This window comes from Gymnoscopelus braueri (assembly GCF_963280865.1).
Source record: "Gymnoscopelus braueri genome assembly, chromosome: 23".
Classification (NCBI taxonomy): Eukaryota; Metazoa; Chordata; class Actinopteri; order Myctophiformes; family Myctophidae; genus Gymnoscopelus; species Gymnoscopelus braueri.
In genome coordinates this window covers 13,205,000-13,216,310 of record NC_137625.1, presented here as the reverse complement: position 1 = coordinate 13,216,310, position 11,311 = coordinate 13,205,000, and the positions used below count along the sequence as shown (strand labels likewise).

Here is an 11,311-nt window from a genome sequence, read left to right as displayed (position 1 = left end):
AATTACACATTAGTTTGGGGCTAATCAAAGTTTTATTTTAATTTTGCAGTTGTAAAGTAAAGTTTTAGTCAGCTCCATGGATAGTGGGCAAATAAAAACAAGATAAAGTACTCAAGATAAAGTAAATATGCATTTACATTTTTACAATTAAAAACCTGTTGCATAAATCAACAGTCCATACTTTCTTTGAGACACACATACGGGTATTTCGGGGCGTGGCCGAATCCACCATTACCTTTTCGGGTGAAACAACACAAATTGCACTAGGGAATTTACACATTGTTACATTTTATGGGATTATTTCGTCATGGCGCAACACATGGTGAAGTATAGCAGTGCAGGTCATTGCAACAACCACCGATCTTGTGAAAAATGAAAATGGGGCTGCCAAATATTCTAAACGTTCCCGCGATTCTGCCAATAAATATTTTTCTTTGAAACACATCTTTTTTTGCCGGGCCAAACAAAGGCATCACGTGACCTTGATTCCCTTCCCCTATTCGCTCATACTAGGACATGACATATCAGTAGGCAGAAGAATAAGTACATAGCCTACAGTAGACAAGGTAGCCATGGTTCACATGACGCTCGTCTGCCACAAGCGTCATGGAACCGAGAGTTCCTGGTTTTCGATTTACATTAAATGAGTTACATTGACAACTCTCACATGCAGAGCCTTCTAGAACGTCATACACAGGTTACTGGTATGGTTGCTTATTTCTCTCGCAGAATCTGGCAACACTGGGCAGTGCGTCTACGTGGCTGACAATTTTCCTCTATGTTCCAAGGAGGAGGGATCAGGATCAGGGAATTCCAGCAGTTTTATGGACACTTAATAATCCTTAGTTTATGGTCAGCAGTAGGCCTAGTGTTAATAATAATACTTGTTTGTAAGGCTACTATGAGTTTATTTGTGAACTGTGCGTCTTATTTTAGGGAGCGAAGAATAATACTAGTTAACTAAAGTTTTTTCCCCCCCACACTGAGATCTTTGAGGAGAGAAAGAAAAGTAACCGGAACGCTCGCCCCAAAACACGCTCACCCCCATTTCCTTATTTTTTTCGCGGACTGCTCGCCCCCAGCGGTTCTTGTATTTGCTTTACTCTGAGGATTTTTTAGGAAAACTAAACAATAAAAGCCTGGAGATCGAGGCTACTCTGAGGAGGACAAGGTTAGATATCAGTTTAGGGTTAGGCATAGTTTACTGAGGTTAAGTTTAGGAATAAGGTTAGGTTTAGGCATAGTTTACTGAGGTTAAGTTTAGGAATAAGGTTAGGTTAAGCATAGTTTACTGAAGTAACGTCTACGAACACCAGGTATAGCGACCGTTCCGAGGTCGCTGGATTTGCCCGGGGGGCGACTGTGTTTTGGGGCGAGCGTTTTAATATACGAAAGAAAGCATAGACCTTGTTTGTGTGAACACGACTAGACTAGACTAGTGGCCTCTGTGCCGAAACAAATCAATAAAATGCCTGCTAATGAGGTGAAGCAGAGGAAGAAGACGCCCAAACAAAACGACGAACAGTCGCCCGAAGCGTCGTCGTCGGACGCAAACGGCAAAGATGAGACGCAGAAGGTGAAGACTTCTTCTTCAGCTTCCTCTTCTTCATGCGTGGACGTCAGAACCATAGTGTGTGTCCTCTCTGTGGCGGCGTGTGCGTTTCTGAGCTGGTAAGTTCATTAAAAACCAGTGGTGGAAGGAGAGGAGTACTCAGATATTTTACTTAAAAGTATCATTACTGCAATGTAGAAATACTCTGTTACAACTTACAAGTAAAAGTCTGGAATTCAAAATGTACTTGAGTAAAAGCACAAAAGTATTGGCATATCTACATATATCTACATAGCAGATCTACAAGCTCACAATGCCTGGCATGGTACGTGACGCATGGCATTGTGAGCTTGTAGATCTGCTATTTTCAAATGGCCGAAATGTATATGGCTGAAGTGGTTACTGTATGTTTTGTAATAATAATCAAAATCTATAAAGTAACTATATAACTAAAGTCTTCACATAATTGTAGTGGAGTAAAAGTATAATATTTGCCTCTGAGGTGTAGTGGAGTAAAAGTATTGAACATTGTAAATACTCAAGTAAAGTAAAAAAAAATACCTCAACATTTTACTTAAGTACAGTACTTGAGTAAATGTATTTAGTTACTTTACACTACTGTTAAAAACCATCAATACTATTTAAAGGTATGGGTAAGTGATATTGTTTAAGCCAAAACAAGTTTTTGTTACCAAGTTAAAGCTCTTCTATATTCTAATGGAGTGTTTGTTCAATCTCAGGGTCTCTCCCTGTCTCTCCATCTCTTTAATAAACAGAAAATACATTTTCAGGTTAGGTTGCAAATGTCATCCATGAATCAGGAGAGCGAACCCATTTATCTGCTTCAATTTCATAGTGTTCCAGTCTAAATATTGTCTGCTCCCTCCTTTGTGTCATCAATTCCAATTCCACTTGTTTATCCTGTACCCTGATCTGTATGAGTTCTTTCTGAGTCCTGACTTAATTAAATTGGTATCCCAAGTTAACCTGAAAATGCATTTTCTGTTTACTGAAGAGCTGGAGAGACGGGGAATTCCTCCTGTTACTGAACAAACACTATAGCAAACGTTCTATTAATATAGTAAATAGTTATATAAATATGATTATTTAACACTTATTGTAAAAACATATCACCCTATAAGGTAGTAGCCAGATAGTCAATATTAGGCTGGACGGATCATTTTAAATGGATCATTTGGACTGTGGTTGTATCTTCCAGGGTGGTTCTACAGCAGAATGAACGCTTCTCTCAGATGGAGGACAAGTACAACGTTCTACATGGACAGACGGCACGTCTGTACGCTATGGAAGAGGATGTCCTCAAGGTGTCCAAAAAGGTTTGTTTGAAACCACTTCATAAAAAATCCATAGTGTTATTTAAACTCTTGAGAGTGTACAAATGTAACCAACGCGCTTCAGCGTTGTTTATTTGGGTCTATTTTGAAGTGCCCTGGTAACTTTCCTTTCGTAACCAAAAGGACGCTCGAGTCACAAATAGATAAATTAACACTGAGAATTTTTGCTTTTTACTCTATAACTCTAATAATGTCTGTGTGCGTATGTTTTGGTTTTGTTAAGCTTTTTTTGTGGGGGGGCAGCAAATGTGCAGTCAATGGTACACATTTATGTTCTGTTCTCTAAAACAGTGGTTCTCTGAGTGGGGCCTGGCGGGGACCCCCAGGGATCGTTGAGGGGGTGCTGGGGTTCTCCAGCAAAAGGGAAAACAGTTTAATTTTACTATTATTTCAGCAGCTAAGGTATTATTAGCCCAATGAGAGAATGTGTAAGAATGACTTCGACTCTTTCCAGGTGCCGAGATAAACAAAATGGGGTCTAATAATGGCTTGGCTTCATGTGGCCACTGGCCAGTCTATGATGTCAGTCACCTATGCCGTATCTTTAGCGCATGACACCAAAATCTCGCAAGGTTTCAGGCCGATTCGTCCAAATGTGGCACTGATTGGTCCTGTGGTTTGAGAGGTTAGGTCTGGACAAACAGAAACACATAGACAGCGTGCCTCCTACAGAGCCATGCTGTAAAACGTTGAGAATCACTAGACCGTGGTAGAACTCTGTACTAAATGTAATCTAACAAAAAATAAAAATAATATAGGGGTCCCTGGGACAAAATCTTTTCAAATGGAGGTCTTTGACATAAAAAAAGCACTTCTCTAAAAACACGCTAAGCATGCTTCCGCATTTCCTTGTGTACATGTGCTCGTTTATTGTTACTATATTGTGTATATATACTGTAAATACGAGGACTCTAGAGCGCCCACAGAAACGGCATCCTGTTTTGTGTTGCGGCTGCAGCTTGACGCCTCTGAAGACGACCTGCAGGAGGCGCTCTCCACCGCCTCCCTGGCAGCCAGACTCCAACAGGACATCTCTGTCCTCCACACTGCCGTCAAGGCCATTCAGGACGACGAGAACTCTGCCTCCCGGGAGCTGGAAGCGGTCAACGGCCGCTTCCTCAATGTGACGGAGACGTGGCAGGCGCGTCTGTCCGCCGTCCACTCCGACCTGGTCGCCCTCAAGGCGGAGGCGCGGGAGGCGCACGCCACCGCCACCGAGGGGGTCAACGAGGCCGAGCAGAGGTCCCGGGCGCTCAGCGAGCGGCTAGAGGAGCTGGAGGACAGTACAAAGAGGAACGCCCGCGCTCTGGAGCGTGCCGAGGAGGGGGACTTCAAGCGCACCCAGGACCAGCTGGACTGGAACACCCAGCAGATCCACAAGCTGGATGGTCAGATCAGCGAGCTGGCCAGGAGCGAAGCGGAGCTGAGCTCCCAGCTCCAGGAGCACATCCCCAAGGCTCTGCAGTGCGAGGCTCATCTGCCGGAGGTGGAGGAGGCCGTGCGCTCCATCCTGAAGCTGACGGGCGATCTGAGCGCGGCGGAGAGGCGCCTGGAGGAGGTGACCATGCAGGTGTACGGGACGGAGGATAGCATGCTGAAGTCTCTGAACGAGATCGCAGTGATTCGACAGGAGCTGGACGCCGTGCACGCTCACAACAGCATCTTGAAGATGAAGAACGAGCTGTCGGTGGTGAAGGAGGCAGTGAGGGAGCTCACCATGGTGTTGAGGAGCAGCCAGGTGGACGGCGAGGAGGTCCCTGACGCCCCAGAGGAGGAGGAGGAGACAGACGGATGGATGGAGGTGGAGGAGGATGAAGAGTGGAATGACTTTGATCAAGACAGCCCCTCTCAACCTGTGGGCGATGATGACCTCACTGAGTGATGTCAATTTGGCTCTTTTCGACTACAAGAACTAAGCAAACCGTGCCGTGTTTTGTTAATAATATTTCACAGGTTCTGTTTTTTTGTTTCCATATGCTACACGCTTGGTTTCAGATAAGGTTGTCAGAACCTAATTTGGGCCCTGCTCAGGAGGTGGTACTAAGCCGGAGTTCTATAGGAACCCATAATTTATGCTTACAAAAGGGTTACAAAATTGCTATCTACAAGCTCGCAACTCGTTGTCACATTGCGACGCATTGTGAGCTTGTAGATTGGCTATTATAATGGAAATTAAATCACAGAACTTCACGGATTCTGGAACATTTCAAGTTATGGCAGCTTCTGGGTTCCTTCGTGGTCGAAAAAGCCACTTTTGGTAAACAAGCAGCGGAAGGAGCAGTGCTCTCTCCCTCTGTTAGGTTTTTTTCAAGACCATCTCAGTATTTATGTTTTGTGACTTGTGTGTCTCACTTTTAGTGTACAAGAATGTATTTAGATATGTACCTATATACTGTACAGGTATATAGTTTGCATAGATACTATTATTAGTATTATGTGATCAACCCTAGCGTCCCTATTCTGGGGGCGAACATTCAGCAAAAATAGCAGGTCTACAAGTGCACAACGCGATGCGTTGAGAGCTTGTAGATCTGCTATTTTTAACAAAAAGATTTGGTGTAGAGGGAAAAAGGATGGGACCAAGGAAGGATAGACCCCTGCGGGACCCTGTCAACTAAGTATAGGGTTTAAGTGGTTCAATATAACATTTCAAAACAACGTGCCACCACAATACACCCCATAACCAATACATCATAGTCATTTGCACTGCTTAAGCACTTAAGCCATGTTTTGAACATTTTTGAAAGTTTTTGCCTATGATGAAAAATGTCCATAGATTTTCAAATCTTCTATAATACTCTTGTCTCGGTATAACTGTGCAAAATGTGTCAACAGCATATTTTTGTGTAATCATTATTTGTTTTTTTTTACATTTTGTTAATTAAATTATAGCACTGTACAAGTTGATGGTCAGCAGTTAGAGGAAGCACAATTGCTTCATCAAACGTTTGCAGTTAAAACTTTTTTCTAATAAATACCCTTGATATCATTGTCATGTTTTTCATTTCATATGCTGTCACACTAATCTCACCATGTCTCTTTATAACAAATCAATATTAAATTATCAAATGTATTTATGGCTTTAGGCTCTAAATGTTGTCTTGATGTACGGCTCCCTTGATTGTTTTTGTTTTAGGTCAAATCCTGTACGTAGTAATGTACATCGATCTCCACACATCTCTATAACTATCCGTTATCTTATCTGCTGTATACTGTATCCAGTTGTATTTCAAATCTTTGATACTTATACTCCACTACACCCATAACTGATCACGTTGTAAGCTTCTAGATCTGGTACTTTCAACATTTTTATTGTACTTAAAAAATAAAAATAAAACTTTTACTTTGGTACTGTAAGTATATTTTGATGCCAATACTTTTGTACTTTTACTCAAGTATTTAAGGATAAAAAAAATAGGCCTTTTACTTCAGTATTAATACATTGTGGTATTGCTTCTTTTACTCAAGAAAAAAATCTGAATACTTCTCCCACCACTGTCTGACTGTATCTGTACGTCTATCTCCATTCTCCTGTTTCAGTGTGAGGACGTCCAGGGGATCTTGGACGGTCTGGAGGGTCAGAGGGGGGTCCTGAGGCCTCAGACGGAGGGTTTGGAGCGGGACGTGGGTCAGCTGAAGCAGTGGGCGTCTGGACTGGCTGAGAAACGAGCTCAGCTCCTGGGCAGCATGACCGCTCTGAAAGACGCTGTCGACCGGATCCAGCAACGCACCTCCAGCATCACCCAGGACGTCAACAACAAGGTCTGACAGACCTGAGACCACCATATCTCTGCTGTGGGGCAGAAACCAGCCATGTCCAGAATATAAACTTTTCAGGAAATGAAAAGAATAACATGTTTTTAGAACAACACAATACTGCCTCATCAAAGTTTATCCCATTAACTTTATCCCATTAAGACCTGGAACGCATCTGTGTCACTTTAGATTTCTTTGGCTATGGTGCCACGCTATGAGCTTGTAGATCTGCTATTTTTGAAAAATCGTGACTTTTTTTAAAATTTATTTTTCAAAAAAATGTTAAGATTTAGAAAACATTTTTTGAATCGGCCTCAGGTCTTAATGGGTTAAACATTGTCAGATACTTGAATGTGTCCTTATATTATCGTCACTTTACCCAATTAAAGCTCAAGTGAAGTTAGGAGGTTTTTGACCATTACTGTTCCCGTCTGAATAACCGTCAGAGTTAGGTGGTTTTACCCACAGTTTTGAGACAGTTTTGAGGATCCAATGGAGTTAGGAGGTTAATCAAAAGCGCTTTTTTATACTTTTCATTGGCTCAATATTTGTAAAACCCACATACAGTCATAAAGGGTGTTTAATAGCACTGATTAAAGTTGAAAAATTGAGATAGCTGGTTTCTGCCCGACAGCGACGATATGCAACTTTCATGTTGAAAATTCTAGGGTTAGACCTATATATATCGGTCAGGCCGATATATCGGACATTATTGGAATTTATGACCGTATATGCAAATATTCAGCCCAATTCGTCCCAATTCTTTTACCACTTTCAACCTGGCGTCCGTAATTTGGCCACGCCAGGTCAAACCTTTTGAAACCTTTTTAAAAATAGCTGCTCTACAAGCTCACAATACTTGCCGATGCGTTGTGAGCTTGTAGATCGACTATTTTTGATGAAGTAATGGCTGGGTAATTGCATAGAGATGTTTAAAACGATATTCCCTCTCCTGCCGTGTACCTGTGTCCACTAGGTGGCGTCAGTGAGGACAGACGTGCGGCGGATGGCCGGTCTCCAGTCGGAGGTGGAGTCTCTGCTGACGGAGGTGGGAGAGCTTGAGAACAAGACGGCCCAGGCAGAGCGCAGCATGGTGAAACGCATCGGAGACGTGCTGGCGGGCAGCGTTGACCGCGTCGCCAGCCTCCGCACTTCCTCCGAACTCAATTCTAAAGCCATAGAGCAGCTCCGCCAGCGCGTCCCTGAGCTGGCCTCGGCCGAAAATGAGCTCTCTGGGCGCCTGAGAGAGTTGGAGAGTGGCCGTGCACGTTTGCTCAAGACTGTGACCTTCGCCAGTGACCTTAAACCGAAGGTTGCCTCCATTAAGCGGGATTTTGGGGGGTTTGCGCCTCAGGTATCTGACCTCACCCTTCGGATAGGGAGACTAGCAGAGGATGTGACTAAGACAGGGCAGGACATTGCAGAGCTGAGACAGACTTTGGCTAATCTCAGTGCAGTAGAGGGGGATTTGGACGTCACAACTAAACGGGTCAATGAAATGACTGATATCCCCAATGTTGGAGAGATGCTTTTGCAGGGCAACATGAGCTGGCCACAAGCTCAGCCGAGTGGGGACTGATGGTGTGATTTTGTTTGACTAGCACTCATATTGCTGTTACAAACCAGCCTTACTTAAACCGTAGGCGAATATTGCGAGTTTATGTGCATTCAAAGGAGCAAGCTGGGCTTGGTACAATGTGATACGAGCAACACAGCTACAGGTTATCTGACACCTAAATCTACTACCTGCAGCACAATAGTGTACCTATTTTCTACCCTTCTATAGTTTTATTTATTTTGTTTTTCCTCTAGATGGCAGCAAACTCACAGATTCCACCCTGGTGTTAAAGGGATATTTCACTTTCAAAAAAAACTTTTGTCATTTTATCATCTACTCAGGCCTTTGTGAGCCCCCCAGACAGTTTTTAAGTTTAAGTAAGTATTTTTAATATTTTTTTGGAAAATGAAAAGAATAAAATACAATAAAAAAATTAAATAAAATAAATGAAAAAAGTAATCGGAAAAACACGGCCCCCTCACGCATTAGGAGGGCAGGGTGAGTCACCAGAACCAAGGACGGGTGTTTTTGATGAATCTAACATGGTTAAAATGGAGTTTGAAGTTACAATGGGTTTGCATAGGAAGGGGGCGTGTCTGATAAAATGAATATCAAATATCTAAATAATGAATCAAGCAACTTAAAAACTGGCTGGGGGGCTCACAAAAGCCTGAGTAGACGATAAAATGACCAAAAGTTTCTTTGAAAGTGAAATATCCCTTTTAAGTTATACCTGTATTGAATTTCTGAAAAAAGAATTAGTCAGTGCCTATCATGCAACCAGGTATGTCTTTTGATGCACATTTTGGAAATATTCCCAGCGGAGATTTATGAAAAAGAAAGATGCTCTGGCAATAAACTACTTTATCTAGATCAGTGGTTTCCAACCTTTTCTGGATCAGGGCACACTGTAAAAAAGCATGAATTGCTTTGTTTTGTTCACAGCACAAATGAGTGACTTGTATTTGGTTACACTCTCAACAAAAGACTTGATATTGCACTGTAGTTAAATAAAATTGTTGTAATGTGGTACATTTATGTGACTTTGTTATGGTCCAAAAGTACAGTATTTTCATATTTTCAAATATGACCCCCCTTTGGAAAAAGGTTGGGACACCGCTATGATGAATATAGAGATTTAACTTTTTCTTAGAGATTTTTGTTTAAAACAAAAAATATCACTTACAGACCTAATAGTCTAGCTCAGTGCTTGTGAAACTTTTTAATTTCAGGGACCCCCATAACTCTGAGAGTGTACAAATGGACCGTTAAGGGTCCAGTTGGTTGCATTTGTACACTCAGAGCCACAGACCTGTTAAAGGCACCATTTAAACCCCTCTCATGGAACCCTGAGGATACCTCTTATGCTCCATACTTCATTTTCTCTGAAGATGTCCTTCCCGCTTGGAGGGAAAAAAATATTATTTATAACTGCAGTGCCAGCGGCTATGGAAACTATTACTTAGTGTTAATGGCTTGTGTAGAACAGGACAAATGTAATGTGCCTGTAATGTAAAGGAATCGGTTATAGACAGTTACGGATCCTGTTTGTCCACACAGGGTCTCATTACATCACACATTGTCTTGTTACATCACACATGGTCTTGTTACATCAGTGTTTCCCGAACACAAGTGTCGTAACCCATTTTGGGTCATGAGTATTTGTTACCTTTCCCTTTTCAGACTTTTTCATAAAACAAAATCTCACTTAAACCTATTTCGAAAATAGACAATCTACAAGCTCACAACAGGCCCACATCACGACACGTTGTGAGCTTGTAGATTGAATATTTTCACTATTTTTGAAATGGGGTTTAAGTGATTAATTCATAATGTATTTTTTGTAAGTTTGGGTCTTAGAGAGAACTAAAAATGTCTCTTATGGGTGTCGAGCTGAACCCCTGCGTTAAATCATCTCAGCTCCATTACTGTAAGACTTTACCCTTTCTCAAATATCAGTACATTTCTGTAGGATTTTCTGACAGTAAGGTTTCCTCCTTGCCTCAGCGTGGCTCACTTGCTGTCTGTCAATGTTGTGTCTGCAGGGTGTTTACATAACATGCTGGAGTTACTGAACATTTGTATTTGTTCTTTTAAGAACGTGTTTGCTGTGGAGTCCCCACCCTGTGTGTGACAGGAAGAACATTTCTGAAGTGAACAGTGACACCTGGAACAGACCTGTATAATCAGCTGAGGCTCGTAGCCAATCACCAAACCCCAACACACCACAACTCATCCAAGCAGCCTATTACAGGTTGTTACATCTTTTACCGTGCCTCACTTCAGATGAAACGGCTGAACTGACATAGGCCTACCTGGGATTCAGCTACAACCTGACATGAGTACAGGAATACTTTCACGGTCATCAACATGTCTGTACACTGTCCATATTTTCTTCATTATAATGTAAAAACATATTAAAATGTGTTTGAATAACTTTGGTTACTCGTAAAGTAACTTGCTCATTAATATATGTTCAGGAGATTTGTAGTATTGCACATGGTGCCTGTACACAATTGCATCAGGTGAAGAAGACAGTTAGAAGAAATGATTGCTGCCTCAATTCTGTGAAAATAGCCAAATGTGCTTTCAATAAAAAGCACATTTATAAAATAATTTAAATGAACAGTGTAGGAAAAGAGCAAAAACAGAAGGCATGTCATCTGTTCAGAATTCAAAGTGTCCACTAATGACAATAACAACTAATAACGGTCAACAATCATAATTCAGGAAACCATCCATCCACAGCCTGGGTCCTCCTCCATATCTTTTTTTGTCTCAAGTTTCCTTGTTCCAGTGTTTCATTGGCATTTTATCCTCGACGTTTCCGTGAGAAGCATTTAACATGTTATTATTTCGTCAATCAAATCAAGTGTAGCTTGTAGTGTGTGTCTTTTTTCCATTGTTACATGTGCATGCCTTGGACTTTCTCATCAACAGCACAATACCTGATCACCTTAATGGAATCCACAACTAGCTACTGTACCTTGCCAAACCAAACCAAACCAATGGTTTAGCTGGTAGAACTTGATTTGATCTCCTTCTGTCCTCAAGTAACACTGTCCTTTGAAAAGCCAGCAATCTCTATAA

General features: G+C 41.8%; 1 protein-coding gene across 2 annotated transcripts; it reads left to right on the top strand.

Annotated features, from left to right (window-relative positions):
* Positions 1 to 806: 806 nt before the first annotated feature.
* Positions 807 to 10,662, top strand: ikbip (IKBKB interacting protein). 2 transcript variants are annotated; one of them, XM_080420893.1, is made up of 4 exons: positions 807 to 1,671; positions 2,772 to 2,889; positions 6,448 to 6,669; positions 7,640 to 10,662. In XM_080420893.1, the coding sequence occupies exons 1-4, from the start codon at positions 1,469 to 1,471 to the stop codon at positions 8,240 to 8,242; spliced, it is 1,146 nt and encodes a 381-aa protein (XP_080277019.1). In that variant the 5' UTR covers positions 807 to 1,468; the 3' UTR covers positions 8,243 to 10,662. The 2 variants fall into 2 exon arrangements, with proteins under 2 accessions (XP_080277019.1, XP_080277018.1); XM_080420892.1 differs by lacking the exons at positions 6,448 to 6,669; positions 7,640 to 10,662 and adding an exon at positions 3,866 to 6,029.
* The last annotated feature ends 649 nt before the right edge of the window (positions 10,663 to 11,311 follow it).

Bases quoted from the DNA above. Each gene is read 5' to 3' on its own strand.
- ikbip (XM_080420892.1), top strand. From the start codon at position 1,469: ATGCCTGCTAATGAGGTGAAGCAGAGGAAGAAGACGCCCAAACAAAAC. The intron at 1,672-2,771 runs GTAAGTTCATTA...TGTATCTTCCAG, and splicing joins GCGTGTGCGTTTCTGAGCTG to GGTGGTTCTACAGCAGAATG. The intron at 2,890-3,865 runs GTTTGTTTGAAA...TTGCGGCTGCAG, and splicing joins TCCTCAAGGTGTCCAAAAAG to CTTGACGCCTCTGAAGACGA.